Source organism: Triturus cristatus, chromosome 5_1 (genome assembly GCF_964204655.1).
Source record: "Triturus cristatus chromosome 5_1, aTriCri1.1, whole genome shotgun sequence".
NCBI lineage: Eukaryota > Metazoa > Chordata > Amphibia > Caudata > Salamandridae > Triturus > Triturus cristatus.
The window spans coordinates 387,707,373-387,731,707 of NC_140587.1; the positions used below are offsets into that span (position 1 = coordinate 387,707,373).

The following is a 24,335-nucleotide window of genomic DNA, read 5'->3' on the forward strand; positions in this document are numbered from 1 at the left end:
TTTAGAGTAAAAGCGTCTAATTTACCCAACATAGACTCTTATATTCCTTCTATCTTTGAACTTGGACTAGGTGATAAATGTCAAGGGCTATTTCTGAAACAACTCGAAACGTCCTATTACAAAAAGACTAAGTTTAAGGTGATGGGAGATGCATGGAAAATCTGGAAACTTGCCTCCAAACAACTAGGAATACCTAAAATAACAAGATACACCTCTCTTTGGTACAGTAAGATTATTTCAGCATCTCTGATAGATAATGTCTCTAAGAGATGGGAGAATAAGGGCATATATACACTCGGTCATTTTTTTGGACAGAATATTACTCCATCTTTTGAGGGGTTACAACAGAGATTTGATATTCCATCTACAGATTATCTAAAATATTTTCAAGTCTTTACCAACATCCGTAATTCTAAACTTAATATCAATTTAGGTAGTTTCAATTTTTTCTCTATTATTGAGGAACGAGCAACTAGGATAGGTACCCTATACGATATTTTTTCTCAATCCTCTAATGATGACTTAGATCGTGTTGAGAGTTCCTGGGCACAAAAACTCGGAAATCCGGATGTAGATATTGATTATTCCCTAACCCTTTATACAACATTATTTCTAGCATCTAACCTTAAAGCACAATACTTTAAAACTATTTACGACCTTTATTTTACGCCGGCTAAACTCTTTACTTGGGGACTACGACTAGATGATTGTTGCCCTAGATGTAGACAAGGACAGGCAAACTTAATCCACATGTTTGCCGAATGTCCAAAACTAGACAATTTACAAATACTGATTGGAGGATTCTGGACTCAAGTATTTGGGCGGAATCTTAGATCTTCCGCTACCCTATATCTTTTAGGTTACGATGAATCCTTAGGGTACAGTCTGGAGGAACAGAGGATTGTTTTCTTGGGCACTGCCGTCTTTCGTATTATTCTGGCGGCTTCCTGGAAAGACACCAATATACCAACCTATCAGATGTGGCTCAGTCGATTCCTCGCCATATACAAGCAGGAGACAGCTATATATAGTACAAGAGGTAGGAAAGCTAGAGCCCGGGGTACTCAGATTTGGGCCCCAATCGCCAACTGGTACTCGAAAGTAAGATCTTCCCCCTGATAAGAAAAGGATTGACACTTTTATTTTATATTTCTTATCTCCCATTTCAGCTGTTCATATGCACTGGGCTGTAATGATTCTGTTCTCTTCTTTGATATATTTTCTTTCTTGTTGTTTTATTAAGAATGTATCATGTTTCTAAAGAAATTGTTTGAATGAATGTAACAGATCATATTCAATAAAAAAAAAAAAGAAAAAAAAAAAAAAAAAAAAGAACAGGACAAAGTCAAAGTAACCTGTTCAGGTCACCTGCAATGGAGTGTGGGCAGATGTAGAGACCCGTTTAGTCCACTGAGAGTTGTACTTATGTCCTTGATGCGTTTTGCCATGCTGTGTCAGTTCTGGGGGAACCCACAATTGAGCCAGGAGGAATACACTCAGATGCCAGCCAAGGGTCTAGGACCTGGGGGGCACCTCTTGGGGATCAGGATTCACTCCAACAGAGACCAGCAGCAGGGCACAGGCAGATCCAATAGAGTCTGGGCGACTGTAAAGATGCAGAACAGGTCTCTGAGTGTGTTCTGTCCCTTAGATCAGAACTGGAGGCCAGTTAGCTAGCCCTTGAAGTCACTCTGGTGGTACTAGGTTGAAAGAGCAGGTCACGTCTTTCTTCCTCTAGGCAGTAGTGCAGTCCTTCTTGTAGCAGGGCAGCAAAACACTCCTTCCAACTGCAGGGCAGCAGAGCAGTCCTTCTTCTGAGCCTTACACTGGTCCAGAAGTGATCTGAAGAGTGGGTCTGAGGGACCTACATTTATACCTGGTGCTAGCTTTGACATGGGAGAAGCTTCTGAAGTTTTCCCCCCACAGAGGTGTCAGGAATTTCCTGCCTCCTTGCCCTGGTCCCAGTCTGTCTGCAGTCACACTGAGCTGGTGTGAAGTTCATTGTATGACCTGAGGCAGTGTCTCTAAAGTGCAAGTGGGACAGGGGACAGCTCCAGCCCCTCACCAACTCAGGATGGACCATCCTGCTAACACCCACAACCTCTATTATGATACTGTCTGGGAGGAATACACAAAGGTCAAATGACAACTATCCCAAGTCATATGACCCAGGAAACAAACTGCAGGCACCAAATGCCAACATTCCAAAAGTGTCACTTTCAGAATTGTGACTTAAAATCTGACTTTACCATTAAATGGGGGTGGGTTAAAGTGCAATTCCTCAGACACCAAAACATAACATTCCTACATACTACCACATAAAAGTTGCCACTCATTAAATGTAATAAGGTAACTCACTGTTATGCTCTGGGAGAGGTAAGCCTTGCACTAGTTTTTCACTACCAGGATATGTACAACTTAAAGGTACATGTCCAACGTTTTAAATACAATGCACCCTGCCATATGGGCTGTTTAGGACCTATCCTAGGGGTGACTTATATGTCTTAAAAAGGAAGGTTTAAAAAAATGTTTAATTTGCAAGGTCAAAATGGCAGTTTTAAAATGCACACACAGGCTGCAATATTTGTACAGGATCAAGGGTCCCTCAAGAGGAGAATGTCACACAATCAGATATACATAGAAATACAATGAGGCTTATGTATGTGATCCAAATGGAACAACCGTATATATTTATTATATGTGAATAGACAGCAATGATGTAGGAAAACGAACAAAGGGAAGTCACATAAGACTTCTAAACTCAGGCATATAGGTGTGACAAGATTAGCACAATGGTTTAGTCACAAACAATCAGTATCAATGCACATGTAAACAACAATGAACAGTTATCACAATTGAGTCAAGGTACCATAATTGGGAACATTTTGACCCTTATTTAGATATTAGGATCATCCTCTGGACATACACAGTTATGCCTGAGATAGGGTTACGACATATGTAACCCAATGCCAGCTTTAGACAAATGAGAGAGAACACTCATATTCACATATTGAAATAAAAGGTAGAGGAAAATAATTGCCATTTGGAAAAGAGAATGGGGATGACGTTGTCTTTGTTAGCAGGCCAGTAAGTGAGTGCGACCTCTCCTAGGAAGGAGGGGTCCACAGCTAGCTGAAAGGAGCCCCTGGGGAGCGAGGTTAGAAACCCCAGTGAGGGGGATGAAGGTGCTGGCCGGGTTGGGAATGCTCTGGAACGGATACCAATAAGAGAATGGCATGCGTGGATAGGAGCAAAGCGGAACCTCTACGATAAATTAGGGCCTGGTCCCTTCACAGATATACACACCCCTAGTCCCTTATTACCCATGGCGTTCTTTTGTTTTACATAAATATACACATGCTGCAATGGCAGGCCTGAGACATGTTTTTAAAAGGCTACGTAGGTGGCCAAATAAGTGCTGGAGGTGAACTAGTAGCAGGTAACTTACCAGCCCCTGGCATATAGTATACCACCTACTAGGGACTTACATGTAAAGTAAATGTGCCAATTGGGTGTAAGCCAATATTAGCATGTTTACAGGAGAGAGCACAAGCACTTTAGCACTGGTTAGAGGTGGTAAAGTGCATAATCCTAAAACCAACGAAAACATATTCAGCAAAACAGGAGGGGTGAAGGCAAAAAGTTCAGGGTGACCCTGCAGAGAGGACCACGTCCAACAGCAACCAAAATAGTTTCTGTTCTTGTACCTCACTACTTGTGTGATTACCTTGCCCATTTTGTTACGTACAAAATCTTGCTGGATTAAGACAACATTAGTCCAGTTGTAGCCTCTATTGAGCCAGCCCCAGTACATATTGTGCCCGGACTCTTAGCACATCCTTCCTGTGATCACCAAGATAGAAATGTTGACCACAGCTCAGCACAGGCTATAGAGCCACTCTTTTTAGTCCCCTAAGATTGTCCACTTTTTGTCCACTGAAAATGGGTCACCATCAACCCCTGCATTTAAAGCCAGAAAACTTCGACTTTCCGTTTGCAAATGAATATTCCCCTCAGAAACAGGCAATTTATGTGGCTTTGTTGTGATTTCAGCGGGCGAGGCTTCTGAGGAAAATATTTACTTTCAACCCTCAACATAATAAAGTGACAGAACAAAGTGACTAAAATATTGTCTGTCAGCGTAATTGTGTCCTACATATCGTCCATTATCAGGCGTTTGGAGTTAATAGAAAATCTACACACATTCAATTGACAATATTTTTGTAAGAAATATTTTAAAAAACAATATTTCTATCAGACTATATTTTTGTTATTGATATTCTGACAGAGAACCCCCTGGTATTTGTGGATTTATATGGTGCGCAATGTCTCTCGTGTAGAATAAATTATGCAAACTTTCGATATCTGATGCTGCCTCTAGTGTTATCGATAAGCTGCAATAAGCCAAGAACATGTTCTTTAGGCTCATTTTCAATCCCCCTAAATTTGATCATAGGTTCTGAGCATCAAGTTTAAGGCACTGTGCTTAGTATACCGAACTGTTCACGGGCTTCGTCCCAAAGATATCCTGTGAAGGCATGCACACTCGCAAACATTTTCCCAAGGACCACTAAGTTTGGTTTGCGATGTGAAAGAGGACTGCATGGATGCCAGCAGGGTGGTGGTCCGGTGAGAGAGGGGGCAATAAGGTGGGAATAGGGGAAACATAGCATATACATCTAGTGGCTGATTTGCAAAATGTGAACCAGAAAACCTTGGATTCATACCAGCTTCCCCACATTACCAAACTGTGCTATCCTAGGCAATTGTTTTATTTCACTTTCCCTCCTTTATTTCCAGTATCCCATATAAGAGGACCTTGAAATATATGACTTCTGGATGTGCGTTGTACAAAGGTTTCTCCTGTGTTTGATTCAATGAACTAAAATGTTGTTCATATGTGATAGGTACCTAGGGCACCCTAAGAGTGCACATAACAACTGACTTGCCTCTTAGTTCACTATTGCTATTGTTGTCAGTGTGGGGGTAAGAATAAATGTTTCTAAATTCATATTTTAAAACTATCAATTTAAAAAGATACCCCTCAATGCACTGATAGAATCTCATATACTCAGGTGAAATGATTCTGCATGTTAATGAAATACACTTTCTGAATTTTGAAGAGACCTTATCACATCTTTACACTTTTGCTGCATGGTAGCTTTGAAAATGAAGTTGATCCTAAAGTTATGTGGTGCAGGACAACCTAGCTACTTCGTTTCCTTAACTTCAAGTAATCTTTACATAAAGACTTGTCTGTTTATTTAACATTTTTCTAATGTTCACGCTGAGTGGAGTTAACAGCAGCCCAGTCCTGCTGTTGATCAGGAGGTCGCATGTATAGGTCAGGAGGGCCGCATGCGACCCCCCGGGTCGCACTTTGGGAATCCCTGTCTTAAGGCAATCCTGATTCGTTCGCTCATGTTTCCACCATTCTGGTTTACTTCTGCTTGTGGTCTCCCCTGCCAGAGGTGCTCAAATTGCTGGCATGGCTTTTCTATAATCATTCCACAATTCTGGAAGAATGGGTCCCTTGTTCTTCAACAGATTGCCAATGACGGAATGCTGCCCAAGGCACAGAAGTTTCATCTAGTCTGTGAGATGTGGCCTGTAGTTAGCCTTAGAGTTAGCATAGATTTTCTTTCATAAGCCAGCCCTAGAATGTAAAAAGAACTCACTCACTCATTCACTCACTCACTCAATAGGACTTCCAGTGACTGATAACAAGGTGTCCGGGGACCCAAACTATAGAATAATTTGAATCACAGCCTAAGGGACAGAACCTAACCAGCTCTCCGTCGAGGATCTAGCTCAAACACAGCTGTTCAAGCAGGAGTCTGACCTGCAATGACAGTGCCCCCAACATGAGCTCACACTACATATACTGCTCGATTCGAACCTCTGAACCTTGGCTCTGTTTTCCATGCTCCACTGTACAATCTTGTGTAAAACATTAGCTGGAAGGCAACATGTGGCACTTCAGAACACTCGAAAATAAAAATAAAATAAAGAAATAAATATATAATTCAAAAGACGTATTGTATTTGATTTGAGACTCTGTTGCTAGGTAAGAACAAGACATTTCAAGATATATTGGCACGTGTTACTAAATGATTCAGTACCATTGTCACAATTGTCTAAGTACTGATGAATTAAAATGTAGTACGTTCCGTTTTTCAAAGCACAGGTTTCAAGGCCCCTCAGCATGTGTTTCATTTGCCCAATGAGATGGCTCATCAGACTTAGCTGCGGAATGAATTCCTCCCGATGGTCTGATCATTGTCAGATGCATTATGGGACATCACTTATCATTTTTCTAAACTAAGGAATGAAAACGTATATTATCAGAGGCAAGACGTTTCACGGATTAGTTATTGTGGCGTAAGGAAACGTGAGGCCCCCCCTGCAAGTTACATGGAGGGTCACCCCCCTCCCCAGCCCCCATCCTCCAGACCCATTTTAGGCCACCCATGCACAGTGCCGGAGGGGGCGCCCCTCATCATGGGAGCTATCATTAAGCTATTGCGTGGAACATTTAGCTGCAGTACACGTCCATAAAATGACTTTCTTCACAAGATTTACTTTTCTGTATGTTTCACTTCATGTCATTTTGTAATAAAGAGTTTAGGTCATGTATTATTTGAGAAAGGGGCACACTGGTATTGTTATTTAGACAAATCTAATGTGTTCAGGATATGTTGCTACTGCCTAGCACAGGGACATCAATTCACCGAAATGTCAGGGGTAGAGGAAGTGACCTCACATGCCCTTTGACCTCCACTTTCACTCACACACACATACTTGCACATACGCGCAAATTCACACATAAACAATCTCTCACAAATAAATCTACTCTCACCAGCAAGCATGCACACAACATACATTTTAAAGCATTTTTACTTACCTCAGCTGCCATGCAAGGACATATTCCAGCTTATTGTAATCCAATTTTATTACAGTATTAGTGAATAATATATTTTATTTATTCACTATTAGTGTAATAAAAAATCGACAGAAAATAAAGAGTGGAGCCCCAGCTGCCCCTGTGTTTCTGGAACTGAATTTGCCACCTCTGAGGCCAGAGGTCTCAAAAGCAGGGGTCGCAGCTGCTACCCCTGGTCACCCCTAAATGACATCCGTGGCCTAGTAGGTAGTAAGCAGGGGTATGTTCAAGGGCAACTCTATGGTTCAAAGTATAGTACAGTGTATAACTACCAGACACAGCAGTGCTTGAAATGGAGATATGAAAGTGCAGGTGCTCTTCCATTAAATGCATTGCATCTCTGCTAAGAAGTGCTGTTCTTCCTCTCTTTCTGCTTAAAGAAGTGCCGTTACTCAGGTACCTGAGAGTACATGCCCATTTGAAGCACTGAGACACAATAAAGCACAAAAACATATGGAACACAAAATCTACACATACCTGATGTGCCCCACAAAGAGAACTCCAGGGAAGTCTGTCTGGTGAATGGAAGGTCTAGACTGATATTTGTAGATACTTCTGGTAGATGGCCCACATCTGTGAACTGGGGTTGCCAGCAAAAATACTGAAAGCTGCATTCTTTCCATTTTCCACCAGTTTTATGAAGCAGGCACTTCTCAGCCTCCTTTCGTCTGCTTTCTACCACGCACTTCTCTGATTATATTATCCATTAGCTTTGTTTGCTCTCTCTTTTTGGGCTGGGCCACTAATGTGCAAGTAACAGGATGTTAAGTTGGAGTCATTTGAATAAATCAGTATGCGCAAATGCAGTGCTCATTCACTGATCAGGTGATACATGGCTCTTTGTCACAATAAGACATCAATCTTCAAGCATTTTTCAGGCGAGCCCTCTGAGTAAGATTACTTGATTGGCCCTCTTTTTTTACTTAGATAACAATCTATATATGTATGGGGTTTTGCATACAGCAAAACTAACTAGAAAGCAACAGGGCGTTGTGCAGCCATGTTAATATGTACATTTTTTCATAATTATTTATCTACAATTGCTCCACTGTTGAATTATTGAAAAGAAAAAAAACAACACACAAATAAATTAGCTTAAAGTACAGCAACACTTGAAAGTCTATTTCCATGTACTTATATATTTATTACTTTACCCCTACTGTAAAGAAAAACACATTTGAGTCTCTGCAATGCACTACCCTATGTTTCACCCTATGCCTCTCTCAATATATCCTCTGCCTCCACTCTCTGGCTCATTCCAGACCTCATTCTGAAACTATGATCTCTAAAATAACCCTTTTAGAGTTTCCCTTCCTCTTCCCTCCTTGCATTACCCCAAACCTCATTTTATTACTAAGTTCTCCCAAACAACCCTTTCTAAATTCTTCCCTTGTGCATCCCACATTAGACTCATCCGCCACCTCATTTTACTACTTTGATCTCCCTAATCCATTTGTAGAGACCCTTCCATCCTCCATCACTCCTTTACTCATCCCAAAGCTTCTCATACTACTAACTCCTGCAAGGTGCATTTTCTTTTCACAACACTTAATAAAGCATGCTCTTCCCACACTGGAAAGATGTTTAAACTTAATTATTGTTGGTTTCACTTTAGATTGGTCTCTTGTCTATGAATGGCCATGTAAATTGAAAGTTCCATGGCAACCTGTGGAAATGGCTACATTTACTACTATTATATTTTAAAAGATTGTTTGGGTAAAAACTATTTTTATTAAACAAAGCTCATCATACAATACAGAGTTCGAAGATACATTGCCAGTACAAGGACACAATATGGTACAGAATAAAAGACACAGAGTGGCCAAACAACATCTTTGAGCATATGATTGAGGACAAATTGGCACTTTTATGGTAACAGGTAATGCTTCAACACTTCACTTCCCCCATGGTAGAGAACGAGAGTGCCAAAATAAATGCTGATGTTTTACCCCCAGGGTCGTGCCCCTGCATTCCCACCAGGGGCCCCACACCCTCTCCCACGTTTTGGGGCAACCAATGTTGTGGTAAACTACTTCCTCTGCCCTCTGGCACCAGTCTAGATCAGCTTTCCACTCAGCCACGGACTGGGGAAGAGCCACCCCAACCGTCTTGCGATGTTGCGATTCGGGGCCAGTTGTCCTCCCCCTGCACCACCAATAGCAACCATTTGGCGTTCATGGGCACCCATACAGACAGGACCTTAGACATCACATTCGTCAGCCCCTGCCAGTACTCTTGGATCGTGGAGCAGTCCCACAGAATATGAAAGAAGGTTTCTTCCAGGGTGCACCCTCTCTCACATAATGGTGTGTCCGCTGCTCCTATTTTATGCAAAAGAGTACGTGAATAGTACATGCTGTGCAGAATTGTGAGCTGTACTAGTCTGAATCTAACACGCATAAGTATTTCTCTGGGCCCCCCGTAAGGCATTGGCCCAGTCTTCATCATCAATGTCTCCTGGGTCCTCTGTCCAGGAGCTTCTCAAGGGTCCAAAGGGGTCAGGGGAATAATTCCTCAGCTGCCGATAGATCACCAACACTCCTTTGTCTGGATTGGGTTCCATGAGCAAGCAATCTTCTAAGGGGGGGTGTCAGGCAGATTTGTCACCTTCCGAATATGGACTATTGAAAATTTGTGATACTAGTAGATTTGTCTCAAATGTAAGTGAAATGTGCTTTCAGTAAAATCCACAAATCACATTTTGACCACAGTATAACTTTGCACAAAGGGGTTTATTTATTCTGCCCATGGTGCACAATTTAGCCAGAACCCCAAGGTGATTAAAGTGAGAAGGAGAGAGGAGCAACAGGGGAATACCATACGTATATCCTACTTGAAATTCTTCCAAAAATGGGAGCACATATTTACTATTTGAAACCGTTCACTGTGAGATTTTGGCTACTTTAAGCAACTGGTTGAAATAGCTTTGATCCGTTAAAGTTACCCTGAACCTTGTAAACCTGATTGGGCTAGTAACTCCTGTTACCGGCTCCATCAGGACTACCAGAGTGTCGGATTCCAGAGCCTGGGGGGGTCAAAGAGAAGACATTTCTATCTAGCGGTCTCCTCTTTTCTCCGCAGTTACCGACACCTGAGGTCGAGAGGTCCCGAGGAGATGAAAGCATCTGGCCCTTTAAGGAATCGACTGTAAAGACAGGACACGCCCCCTGGAGGGTGGACGGACCAATCCCGGAGGGTCATATAGCCTACGAGGAAGAGAGAGGCGTCGTCGACGACTGGAAGAGAGAGAGAGGCTCCAGCGAAACCCCCGACGAAACCGAAGGACGGGAACCGGTGTTTCCAAGGAGAGAAGCTCCAGACGAGTGCCGGCTGAAGGAGTCCCAGGACCACAAGGAGGACGCATCACCCCGCCACGACCCTGGAGGGTCGTGGCTTCAACAGGTGCATACGTGCCTTCGGGGATCCGGGTGTCGGGTGGGTTTTTCGACCCCAGACCAAATGGAAGGGGAGCGCACACCGGCAGGTCTATAGACAACGGGGACGGGCCGCGTGTAGACTCCGAGCTGTTTCCCTGGTATTCCCTGGTGGCGGCTTCCCCCTTTTCATACCGCACTTTGTAAAGTAGGAGGTGCTGTATCCCTCACTCCCTCTGCTCACAATTGGCCTCATAGCTTACACTAATAAGTGCTCCTTTCTTTTTCTTGAGCCATCCCGGAATCCTGAGCCCCAAAGACGAGGTGGTGTGTTGTGGCGAGAAGGAGACGAGCCCTGAAGATTCCACCAAGGGACATCAATTACTCCTTGAACTGTCTATAATAACCCCAAGACCCGAAATAAAGAGAAAACCATTAAAATTCATCGTATTCTCTGAGGCTTCCATTTTCCTCACCTTGACACGTGGTGTTTCTGCCCGGTTCCTACCCTCCATTGGGAGCCCGAAAATGGAGAACTTGATTCAACACATGGTTGAGGGTCAAAAAAATTGGAGTGGGTTGTGGAGAGGCAACTCACATACGCGCAGGTGGACCGTGAAATGTTTAAGGACCTCATGAAGGGACAAATGGATGCAATACTGTGAGTTGGGGAGGAGGCAGCGCATTCCTCTGCTGGCCAAAAGGCAAACAGGACTATGCCTTCTGTCCCCACAGTTGCACTTCAGAAGTACATGGCTGGTGAAGATCCTGACGCTTTCCTGATGAATTTTGAAAGGGCAGCAAGGGCGTCTGGCTGGCCTGTGGCCAAATGGCCGTTTTTCCTGGCACCCCTCCTGACGGGTGATGCCCAGGCAGCCTACCAGGTAGCCAATCCCGCTGGGGTCACCCCCTATGAAGAGGTCAAGGCGGTAATACTTGACCACCTCGGCGTAGACGCTGAGACCTATCGGTTACGCTTTCATAAAGAGAGGGGGGCTCCCGGAGACTCGGTAAAGACCCTTTAATTTAAGCTGAAGATAGCCGCTGATAAATGGCTCAAGCCTGAGACAAACACTAAGGAACAAGTTATGAATACCATATACCTGGAACAATTCATTGAGGCATTGCCAAACCCCACCCAGCACTGCCTTCGCCAACATAACAATCTAAGCCCCGAGCAAGCTGTTGAGATGGCCGCCTCCTTCTCTCAGGCCCAGGCCAGGGGATCCTCTTGGGAGGTGGAAAAACACACTAGATCCCTACCTGCTCCGCGGAAACCGCTTTGCCCTATTAAAGAGCCCGACTGAGTAAGACAACCCGATACGAGACACCCATGAACCGAGGTCCCCAGTGTTTTGAGTGTGGGGATTGGAGGCACATCTCACGCACGTGTCCGAAAAAGCAGACGGAAGAGCCGATGGACGTCAGCTACATACCCCGTCCCCTGTTGTACACCGAGGATATGGGGACTTGTTTTTATGTAAGTCTTTGTGTGAATCATAAACCAGTTACCGCCCTCCTTGATTCAGGGTGCAGACAGTCCGTAGTCAGGGGAGATTTGGTACAACCAGGACAGTTGTGTCATGGGAAAAGGGTTTTTATACGGTGTGTTCATGGGGATGTAAAAGCTTACCCCTCTGCCAACTTGCCCCTTCAATGCCCGGACGGGTCGGTCTTCAGAGTGACTGTTGGGGTTTTACCGACGCTTCCCGAGGAGCTCATCTTAGGTACAGATAACCCCCGGTTCCTTTCCCTATTGTGGACAAAAGTTGGAGGTCTATCTCCTGAGGTTCATAAAGCGACCAAAACTATTCCCAGAGCCCTCTTAACCCAAGAGCCGTGGGAGGGGGACAAGGTTTCCGTTGGGCACAACTTAACGATCCCACCCTGCACCAGGCCTGGCAGCAGGCCCGCTTGCCACAAGACCCCAACCAACCCAGATATCCTTGCTTTCTGATAAACAACGGCTTGGTATACTGAGTAGGAAGTGCACAAGAAGAACCCCAGCTCCTAGTACCAAAGCAATACCGAGAGAAAATATGTTTTTTTGCTCCCTCCCATCTCCTAGCAGGACACACAGGAGCCCAAAAGACCACCCAAACACTGTTAAGATATTTCTACGGGCCCGGTATATACGCACATATAAAACGGTACTGCCAGGAGTGTTCGATATGTCAGAGAAAGAATCCATATAAACCCCCTGGTGTTCCTCTCCATTCCCTCCCCATCATAGGGAAACCATTTGAACGGGTAGGCATGGATCTGATTGGGCCTTTGCCCAAATCCAGCAAAGGCTATCAGTATGTCTTGGTACTAGTGGATTACTGTACACGATTTCCGGAAGCCTTCCCACTGAAATCTCCTACCACAGCCATTATTGGCCATTATTGCCGATAAACTCCTGGAATATTTCTCGCGTGTAGGCTTCCCACGTCAAATACTAACCAACCAAGGGACCTCTTTTGTCTCTAGGCTAATGGCCCAGGTTTGTAGACTGTTAGATGTTCAACAGTTGCGTACATCAGTTTACCATCCCCAGACCGACGGCCTGGTCGAGCGATATAATGGGACCCTGAAACTAACACTAAAAAGATGCTAACAGATGAAGGGAGACACTGGGATTGACTCCTACCCTTGGCCCTGTTCGTTATTCGGGGGCAGGTACAAAGCAGCCTGGGTTGCTCCTCCTTCGAGATGTTATATGGAAGACAACCCAGGACACTGTTGGAGATGACAAGGGAGGCCTGCGAAAAAGACACTACTGACTCTAGCGAGGTTCTCGAATACACCCAACAATGAAAAAAATGCCTGGGCAAGCTAAGGAACCTAGCCATGACAAACCTCGAGAAGGCGCAGCACCAACACAAACAGCAATACGATAGGGGAAAGAAGTGGAGGTCCCTCCAACGAGGTGACTGGGCCTTTATGTTGTTACCAGTGGCATTGGGTAAAGCTAAAAACGAGTGGACAGGCCCGTACCGGGTGGTAGAGATGATAGGAACCACCACCTATTGACTGCAGATTACCCCACACCGCACCCAGACCCATCACATCAATCTCTTGAAAAAGTGGATAGGTCCTCCCCCCTCCGCTAACCATCTAGTCATCCCTCAAACATCCCACCCAACCACCCTAGACTATCTGATAGTAAATGAAGAGCTATCAACCCCCCAACAGGACTCTCTACTAGAGGTGTTGGTCCCTTTTGCCTCACTCTTTTCGGACCAACCAGGACGCACCGCTTTGGTCGAGCACCATATAGACACTCCTCCCAACCAAACGATTCAGCTACGGCCCTACCGGATACCCGCCGGACGAAGGGAGGCTGTATCCACCGAAATCAAAAACATGTTAGAAATGGGGGTGATACAGCCGTCCCATAGTAATTGGGCCTCCCCATCATTCTAGTGCCTAAACCCGATGGTAGTATCAGGTTTTGTATTGACTTTCATCAAGTCAACGCAATTTCCAAGTTGGACGCCTACCCCCTACCTCGGGTGGATGAGCTGATAGAACAGCTAGGAGACGCACAGTACATCTCCACTCTTGATTTGACGAAGGGGTATTGGCAGGTCCCATTATGCAAGTGTGATCAAGAGAAAACTTCCTTTATCACCCCTGATGTTCTTTTTGAGTTCACCGTCTTGCCTTTTGGACTCCACGGTGCCCCAGCGACCTTCCAACGCCTAATGAACAAAGTATTACAACCGCTCAGGTCGTTCTCCTCTGCCTATCTGGATAATATTATCATCTTTAGCTCTTCCTAGGAAGAACACCTACAACATTGCCAACAAATGGGTTGTGCATTACAAGAGGCAGGTTTACACATAAATTCCCGTAAATCTAGGATGGGGTTTTCTAAGGTCAGGTATCTGGGGTATCTGTTAGGGAACGGTTGCATTGAACCTCAACAAGGAAAAATCAAAGCCATCACCCAAGTCCCTTTTCCCCCCACAAAAAAAGAGGTCAGGGCCTTTTTGGGTCTCCTCGGCTACTATCGGAGATTCGTCCCCCTATATGCAGAGATAGCTGCCCATCTCACAGACCTCTTGAAGCAGGGGGTTCCCAACCATTTCAGAACTCAACCCACACCCGCCGCCTTAACGGCGTTCCAAAGGTTAAAGGACGCCGTCACTCAAGGACCAGTACTTGTTTCCCCTGACCACAACCGACCTTTCATTCTACAAACTGATGCCTCAGACGTCGGCATCGGGGCTGTTCTGTCCCAGGTTTCTAAGGACGGTCTCGAACACCCCGTACTTTTCATCAGCCGGAGGCTCTTTCCTCGAGTCTTACCCCATCATCGAAAAGGAATGTCTCGCCATTAAATGGGCCATAGAGAAACTAAGGTATTACCTGGAGGGGCGTCGGTTCACCCTCTTGTATGGATGTGTAGAAACAAAGGCAAACACCCTTGGGTGATGAGATGGTTCCTTTCACTCCAACCTTTTACTTTCGAGCTCCTCCAGCGCAAGGGTTCACTGAACTCGAACGCTGACTTCCTGTCCGGACATCCCCTCATCCCCGATCGGGAAGACTCTGGGGGTGGGGTGTGTCGAATTCCAGAGCCTGGTGGGGTCAAAGAGAAGACATTTCTATCTAGCGGTCTCCTCTTTCCTCCGCAGTTACCCACACCCGAGGTCGAAAGGTCCAGAGGAGATGAAAGCATCTAGCCCTTTAAGGAATCGACTGTAGAGACAGGACACGCCCCCTGGAGGGCAGACGGACCAATCCCGGAGGGCCATATAACCTACGAGGAAGAGAGAGGCGTCGTCGACGGCCGGAAGAGAGAGAGAGAGGCTCCAGCGAAACCCCCGACGAAACTGAAGGACGGGTACCGGCGTTTCCAAGGAGAGAAGCTCCAGACGAGTGCCGGCTGAAAGAGTCCCAGGACCAAAAGGAGGACACATCGCCCCGCCACGGCCCTGGAGGGTCGTGGCTTCAACAGGTGCGTAGGCGCCTTCGGGGTTCCGGGTGTCGGGTGAGTTTGTCGACCCCAGAGCAAAGGAAGGGGAGGGCGCACCGGCAGGTCTGTAGACAACGGGGACCGGCCGCGTGTAGATTCCGACCTGTTTCCCTGGTATTCCCTGGTGGCGGCTTACCCCCTTTTCATCCCGCACTCTGTAGAGTAGGAGGTGCTGTATCCCTCACTCCCTCCCCTCACAATTGGCCTTATAGCTTACACTAATAAGTGATCCTTTCTTTTTCTTGAGCCATCCCAGAATCCTGAGCCCCAAAGACGAGGTGGTGTGTTGTGGCAAGAAGGAGACGAGCCCTGAAGATTCCATCAAGGGACATCAATTATTCCTTGAACTGTCTATAATAACCCCAAGACCCGAAATAAAGAGAAAAACATTAAAATTCATCGTATTATCTGAGGCTTCCATTTTCCTCATCTTGACACAGAGTTTCGTTCAGTTGACCCCTCACTGGTGAAGTGGTTGAGGCTTCTTCTTTCTTCTGATGCCCCTTGCCCTCTTAGTATCCTTGGTAGGCCCAATTAGGAATTGGAAAACTACTCTATATGTTTACAAAGGCCGGCAATCATTATTTTGCTTACATCTCTTTCATTCATGTGATCTAAATGTAAACACCGTTTAAATTCAATTTGCTGTACAAAGTTTGTTTCCTCCATTTTTACGGCTTCCCTCTTATTCTTCTTTGTTTTCGCATGTATATGTTGTTTAAAGCACAGACACCATACTGTGCAGCGTTCATCAGCATTTTGCAAACCCTGTTTCAGACTTATACTAAAAAATAGACCAGTCATCCAAAAGTAAATCCAATCTCAACAATTGTGGGAATGACCAGTACATTGGATCCTTCACTTATCCTTGTAAAAAAATCATCATTTACAGTTGACTGAATATCCCCACACACGCAGACACAAACACACACACCACACATGCATGCACACAAGCAAGCACACACACACACACACAGCAACTTAATACAACTTAGGCCTGTTCACCATAGCTCACAAATATGACAGGTGGAATCCTTAAATCTAATTATTTCAGAAAGCTTTCTGGTGAAGTGTGGCTTTCAAACCTGCAGTAATAAGGACAGCTAAGGCTTAAATCCGGCTTACCTTGGATATTTGATTTTAATCTCCCCTCTTAGTTTTGAAAAAGGATGGCTTTCTGCAGTCTGAACCCCTGCCTGCCTCACAAACCCTATCACAAAAGGATTTCAAACGCATGGCTTCCACACTTCCGTGAATATCTTTTATCAAAGATTTCTTCCAGACCACAGAATATAAACTAGGAAGCAGTACTCATAGTAATAGGCTGGGCGGCTCCCAGAATCTCTCTAAAAAAAGAAAGCGCAAAGTTCTACTGAATAAATACATATCTAAGTGGAGAAACAGAAGGGAGTCTAGTCACAGATTTTACAGGTGGCTGGTGCTTAAAGTGGGATGAAAAAGGTAGGCAGCCTCAAAAAGGGGCGTAGCCAAAGAAGTGTAACTAGGAATATTTTCCAAGCGGTGAGGCCAGTGCATTTAAGGGTGTGGATAAAAACGTGACTGTGATTCGCACAACCTGCAACCCTATCAGTAGGTTAGTGCTTTTCTGTGAGTTTTTTGTTTTTACATCCAGGCATATCACACTACAGAGAACAGACACTTAACACAAGCCAGACTTACTGGCTTTGGCAGTGCTTGTTAGCAGTATCAGATAAATGAACAGCAATGATTATGTTGTGACTTGTTTGAATTGAAAATATTTCCATTTTCAAAAATATACGTGAATTGAACATCACTAAGATCTGTGGAATGAGTAGTCTCTTTCGTTCATGTTCTCCGCTTTGCAACAATCTCCTCTCCAGTCTCTTACTCTATTAGATATGTACATCCTTTTACTCCCCGCATCTTTCAGAAATTCTCCATCCGTAATTCTCGGTCGCCACAGTCTGCTTTATTATCGCTGTCTTTTTTTCTCTGTGCTTCTGCAGGTACTTCACTGCATCAGCTTGCGCCTTCACTGTGATCTCTTCCTCTCAATGTCTATCTCTCGCTCTAAACGCCTTCCTACAAACAAACACACACATGCACACATACACATGGACAAACACTCTCTCTCTCTCTCTCTCTCTCTCTCTTTATCCCTCTCTATTTCATAAACTCATCTTCTTTCCCTTTGGTACTGTCAAATTTCAACAGCTGTCTACATCTTCTTCACAGACATTCACATAAAGTGGCAATCACAATTGGCAAATATGTGATCATCTTCTGTGTGTACTGTTAGACCTGGCTTTTTCAGTGGGTTTAGCCCAAGACGTTTTGATTTTTGGCCTCCTATTTTTGACACTGTTTTGTTGGTTTTAGGACTCTGGGCACTTTGCCACTGCTGATCAGTGCTAAAGTGAATATGGTCTCTGTGTAAATTGGGAATATAGATTGGTGTTTCCATGCTTGGCTTATTTGACTTACTAATAAGTCCCTAGTACAGTGCACTGTGTGTGCCTGGGTCCTGTAAGTCAAATGCTGCTTGTGGGCCTGCAGCACTGATTGTGTCACCCACACAAGCAGTCTTACAGGGGATCTCAGACCTGCCATTGTAGTGTCTGCGCGCAGTCTCTACTGCCATTTCAACCTGGCAAGTGCACCCACTTGCCAGGCCCTTACCTTCCCATGTATTACATGCAAGTCACCCAGAAGGTAGGCCCACTGTATCCCTGTGGGCAGGGTCCAGTGTACGTGAAAGGTAGGACATGTACTGATGTGTGTGACATGTCATGATAGTGAAATACAATGTAATTCGTTTTTCACTATTGAAAGGCTATCTGTCCCATAAGATAGAATAGGAGTTTCTTTATAACATCTTATAAGTATAAATTTCCATTGGGACAAGATAGAAATCTGGAGTTTAGTATGCCTGGACTCAGAATATAAAAATGCATCTTTTAGTAAAGATGATTTTTATATAGTGTGCTTCAAAATACCACTTTTAGAAAGTGGGTATTTTCTTGCTTAGCCATCCTGTGTGCCTCTGCTGGTTTATGGATTGACTGTATGGCTTTGGAGTGACAGGTACTGGGGATGTGCATTAACTGTAGACAGCCACTTGGGGGGGTTTGTGGTGTGTCCTGCCTCTCCTGGATGATTCACGGCTGGGCTGCATATAGAGTAGGGGAGGAGATTTCCTTTCACGTGAATGGACCTGGTCTGCCTTACACAATGCTGTCTCCATTTCCTGCTGGGAAGCTGGAGCGGATACGACAGAACTGGTTTTGAGTTAGCAAAGAGTTTCTCTGCCACAACGGAACAAAGAGAAATTGGAATATAAATATTGGAGTCCAGACCCGAAAACTTTAGAATACTTCTGGACTCAAGAGGACCCCCTGCCAAGGAGAAGAGCTGGGAAAGGTGAAGATGAAGTAATACCCCTTTGCTGTGTGCTGTCTGGGGTTGGTCTGCAGTGACTGTTTCTGCCAAGGAGAGGAACTGTGTGTGTATCCTGCTTGAAGAAGATCTCCAATGGCTTGAAGTAGAGCTTGCCTCCTGTTCTGAAGTCTCAGGGACACAAAGACTTACCCACCAGCTCCCCTGAACTCTCTTGCTGGAATTTCTGACCTGCCAAGATGTGCATGTTCCTGTGTAGGGCCTAAGGAGGTTGTCCTGCTGCTTGGAGCTGGGAAAAGAGAAGCAACTTAAGAAGCGTGATGCATCTGCACCCGTTTCCGATGCGTCACCGCCATGTGGAAAGGATTTCCACACATCGCCATTGTGCTGCTGAAGAAACAGATTAATCGCCTGCCTGTGGTTGGAGAAATCGCAGCACACTGAATCCTGTGCACCAATCTCCAAAGTCCGAGATCATCACACCAATTCCGACACAGGCCCTGCTGTGCGGCTGCAAGAACAGACGCATTGTGGGACCGCAGCTAGAGAGACCAACGCAGCGCCATTGCCGCCACCGCTGCAGCGAGAACTGACAAATCCCCAATGCTCAAGCATTGCACCGGGTCACCAAGTCTACATCAATGCTGGGGCTGCAATAAGAAACAGATGCATCACCTCCCCACACAGTAAGAAACCAACGATTCACCTCCCCTTCAGTAAGGAACCAACACATCACCTCCCCTGTGTGGCAGTAAGGAACCAATGCATCACTTCCCCTGAAGTAAGGAAACGATGCCTCATCTTCCCTGTGCATAAGTTACCGACGCATCACCTTCCTTGCAGCTGTTTTTCTATGATTTTCATGCATCCAAAGTACTTTGTGTTGAAAGTGTCGCATCTAAAGTTTGCAAAGGAGTGAACTGTTTTTACCTTCTAAAAGTCATTTCTTGATAACTGTATTGTGGATTGTAGGTGTTTTGGTCTTTTGTGGTTTAGATAAAGATTACTTATTTTTCTAAACTGGTGTGGTGTCCATTTGCAGTGTTTTCATTGTATTACTGTATGTGTGCACAAATGCTTTACACACTGCCTCTGAGAGAAGCCTGTCTGCTCGTGCCAAGCTACCAAGAGGGCGAGCAGGGGTTATTTTAGAAGTGTCGCTCCCTTACCCCGTCTAGGAAGAAGGGTCCCTACTTGGATAAAGGTGCAAACCATTGGCAAATAGAGACCCCCATTTCTGACATGTACCCTCTGCAGAAAGGTCAAGGATTGGAAGAGCATGTAGTCTAAACATCATTATGATCCACAGTCAGGGACTTTTCGAAGCTTGCCTTGCTTTGATTCTCTACTGCAGAGTTCTTAATTGTGCCCAGTCAGGAACACCCACACGCAGCCTGAATTCACCCAGATGTCTAGAGGAGACTGAGTTCTCATTATACACTATTCAAGAGTCATGTATTGTAATTAAACAATTGCAGAAACACAGCATCCGAGAAAAGTAAGCACTCTGATTGAATACAAAATGAAGTAAACATTTGAAATATAAACAGGGACTGCATCACTTCTGTGGATTACCATACCAGTTTTTAGGTCTCGCCTGACCCAGTGCCTGCGCTGGCCTGGCGAGACTTTTTGTGAGGGCTCCAAAAAGTGCTACCATGGCCAGCCTAGAGCTACAGTGCATGTGCGCGGGCGCGCGCGCCGCGCTTGATAGCGATTACTTGCGCAGCCGCACGGCCGCTTTGATGTTTGATCGCGATCACTTTCACTTTCGATGTTCTCCGTGAGCCAATGCTGCACTTGCGGCTTCAGCAATGTTGATACCCTTTGACCTCATGCTAAAAACATGTCTCAGTTGCTAGGGGAAGCGATGCTTGGCTTCAGACTCTCTGAGTGCAGCAAACACTGGGCCCGGCCGCAAAGGCTGCTTGTGCACAAGTCTTCGTTTTCTTTTCACCCCTGCCCTTCTTGTCTGTGTAACCATGGGTGACTGCGTCATAAGTTGAGCCCACGCAGTAATATAGAGGTTATTGCTGGAATCCAATGCTCAATATTAAAGGATTTCCTGTGTGTTCCCTCTTCTGTTTCAAAATGCACAATTAGTGAAATGTAGGGAAATGTTGTTCTTTCCTCCTTGTAGTACGACTGACAGTGCATGCCTTGAAAAACCTGCAAAACATAAGTAAATAATCACAGGTGTCGTGATTAACTAATAGCGCTCGTTTGAGGTTTTGTTTACAGTGATTGGAAAATTATAAAATTACCGAAATTATTATTTTGCTTGGTTCCCTCTGTTTGCCTGTACTGGCGTTCACACACGCAGGGAAGCGTTTTTGTGAGCCAGGGGGTTGTTTTCGTGTTTTGTTCAAAATTGAGGCATGTCCATAAATGTCACATAAATTATATTTACTGTAAAATACTTGCTGAGTTTATTTAAATAGTCTTTGCTGCTGTCGCTTCTCATGGCACTGCATGTTCTTATGTATCCAAGTGCATTTTGTCTTCACCTCACAGGATGCTTGTTAACTGCCTAGCATGTCAGAACACCACCCGAAATAGTTTCTTTTGTAAACGTGTTAAGAAAAATATTCACATCTACAACGCCAGTAGTTCTAACTCTCATTTTCTAGATGATCACTCCACTGCAAACAAAATAACATAAGTAAACAAGCATTGGCATAGCCAATAGGTCTCGCCTTTGGGACCTTATAAGTGTTTAGCCATGCAACAATTGATGTTGTTGCACCAAGGATATTGTGCTGCATAACTAAATACTTATAAGGTCCCAAAAGCGAGACCTATTGGCTATGCCAATGCTTGTTATAGCTATTGTTGAGAAATGAATCATTGTTTTGTCCCTAAAGGTAAGAACATGAATATAGGGTCCTGTAGGGACTTTCAAAGTCACAATTTGATTGCTGCCAGCTCTGAAACACAAATGGACCTGCCCCACATATCGCCATGTTGGTGGCCCTATTTACAGTTTTGCTCTAGTAACAGCCAAGTGGCTCCCTTACAGAAAATCCACTGCATACTGGGCGTAGAGATTCCTGGTACATGCCATTGAGCCACCAGGAGCATATCATTACATATGCAGTACCCCTGTCAACTATGCTGAAGGGCACCGCCCGCTCACACATCTGTGCTGCTCTGTGTCCATGACACAGTGGAATTTAGGAGAGGAGCTTTACTGATAGGGCGTGTACAGCCTTGAGCTGCACTCTTCCTCCTCGGTGACACCAGCCCACCACTCTGTGAGTGGTTTTAGGGGTCCTTGGAGCAGAACCTTTTGCAGTCCTTGTCTTCCAAATATGCAGGTGTTTAAACAATTTCTGCTACTGGGTTTTGCAGGGGGAGCCTTTCAGCCCTCATTCGTAATAATAATCTGAGGGGCCTTCCTCACAGACAGCACCCAGTATCATTTGTGCAGTCGTCACTGTTCTTTTTTTTTTTTTTTTTTGAAACCGTTTATTACAAGTCTCAAGAGTATACAAGTATGGGCCTACAACCTTCCGGCCGGCCGCTAGCAATGACAGGAACATACGACATACATTTATGGAACACGTGATGTTGTGGAGGAGCATGCTCAGGAGGTAACAACGTCAAAAGCCACATCAGCCAGACCCCACTATACGGTTTCATTTTAAATTAAGAACAACAAGAAAACCACACCCACAAGGCAACCCACAATCGGAAATAGCAGCACGTGCTCCCCTAGAGGGGGGATCCCAACTATCCACAGGAGTCTAATGAGGGGGAAGAGAGCAGAGCGAGGACTGGGGGAACCCAATGCCCGGCACCGGGGGAATGAGTCGGCTAAGGGGACGGGGCTGGCGAGGTATCAGGCAGCAACGGTGGTGCACAGATACCCCCGCGGTAGGCGTTCCAGGGGCCCCATACTTTCACCCATGTCCCAGGCTTACCCCTCGCTACATACACCACTTTTTCTCGAAACATGCACCAGTCCATGTGTTCTTTCCAGGCCGAGACCGTCGGGGGCCTCTGGGATCCCCACAGTTGAGCAATATCACGCTTGGCTATCATATATCCCAGAGTCACCCACCACGTCTGCGGCGCCGAGTAATCAGTCGGTTCCCAGACATTCAACAGGCATCTCCTCGCTTCAGGCAACAGCGCCACATGCGTAACCAGTCGCAGCACCTCATGTACACCACGCCAGAACCCTTCCACCTCCGGGCACTCCCACAAAATATGCAGAAAGGTCCCCAAAGCACCACACCCACGCTTACACAACCCATCTTCAGCATAGCCCATACGCAGAAGCTTTGGCCCCGTCATGTAGACCCGGTGGAGTAGCTTGAGCTGGACGAAGCGAAGGCGAGCCGGTATGGCCACCTCCTTCGGGGAGGCCACCGCGGAGGTCCAGTCCTCGTCGTCCAACTCCAGCCCGTCGGCAACCCAAGCCGCACGAAGGGCAGTCAACAGGCCCGAGCGGTCGTTAATCAGCTTTTTGTATATCAGTGAGATCGTGCTGTCCGGGACGTGCCCATCCAGCATTCTATCCTCCAGGGGGGGAATATTCCGGGATGGAGGCAACTTCCGAAAAGACGGAGCCCAGCGCATGACGGACCTGCAAATACCGATAGTATTCACTGCCCTGCAACTGAAATTCCGTCTGCAGCATATCGAACGTTTTAAATCCTCCCCTCGTCCAGAGATCCCCCACTTTAATAATGGCTATTATGTCCCACTTCTCAAAGCCCTTAGAGGTCCACAGGGAGCCCAACCGCTCAGACGCGTATAGTGGTGACGCCCGGGTCAAACGGTCCTTCCACCCCATAGCTGCATTGGCCGCGTGCCACACTTGCACCATGACACGCGTGGGGCCCGTCAGACGAGCGTCGGGCGCGCTAGAATAGAGCGCTCGATTGTAGTCTCCACCTGGCAGGAGCATCTTGTCCATTTCGAATGCCGGGTTTAAGGCGGGCCCGTATAGGCCATGGTTAATTGCAGCTAGCTGGGAGGCCCAATAGTACCGTTTAATATCCGGGAGGGCAATCCCCCCGTCATACCATGGGAGCGTCAACTTCGCCAGGGCAATACGCGGCCTCCCGTCCCAGAACAGGCGGCGTTGCAGACTCTCCACCTCACGGAAGTAGCGCGCCGGGACTAAGTCCATAGTGTTCTGCAAAGCGTACAGGAAGCGTGGCAACGACATCATCTTGAACAATGCCGCCCGGCCGAGCGGCGAATGCGGCAGGCACCGCCAGCGTGCGACGTCCTCCTTCAGGCGCTGGAGGGGGGGAAGCAAGTTCCGTTCGTAGCGGGCCTCCGGGTCCAGAGTAATGAAGACACCCAGGTACCTGAAACCCCGCGAGGCGATCTGAATCGGACAGCCCCGCGGGAGGATGGGAGCCTCCCCAGAGAGCACATACACACATGATTTAGCCCAGTTGATGACAAGGCCGGAGTTGCGACCGAATGAATGTAAAACATCAACCAGTACTATTAGTGATTTACGTGGGGAGGCTAGGTACAAGAGGATGTCATCAGCGTATAGGGACACGCGGTCCTCATACTCGGGGGTCCAGCGGAGACCACGGATAGAGGGATGCCACCGCAGCCACTCCGCCAGGGGCTCCAAGGCAAGCGCAAACAGGAGCGGCGACAAGGGACAGCCCTGTCGCGTGCCCCGGCCCAGCTCAAACGGGGC

General features: G+C 46.1%; 1 protein-coding gene across 4 annotated transcripts in view; it reads right to left on the reverse strand.

Moving 5' to 3' along the window:
• OXR1 (oxidation resistance 1) overlaps window positions 1-24,335 on the reverse strand; it is a 1,797,650-nt gene that overhangs the window by 1,087,683 nt on the left and 685,632 nt on the right. Inside the window, exon 1 of one of the 4 annotated variants that reach the window (XM_085605099.1) lies at window positions 7,421-7,614. The exons of 2 other annotated variants lie outside the window; for them this stretch is intronic. In XM_085605099.1, the coding sequence (XP_085461225.1) occupies window positions 7,421-7,566 (146 nt within the window). In that variant the 5' untranslated portion in view covers window positions 7,567-7,614. Of the gene's footprint in view, window positions 1-7,420; window positions 7,615-24,335 lie in introns of those variants that run through there. One more of the 4 variants, XM_085605100.1, reaches the window with a different exon arrangement.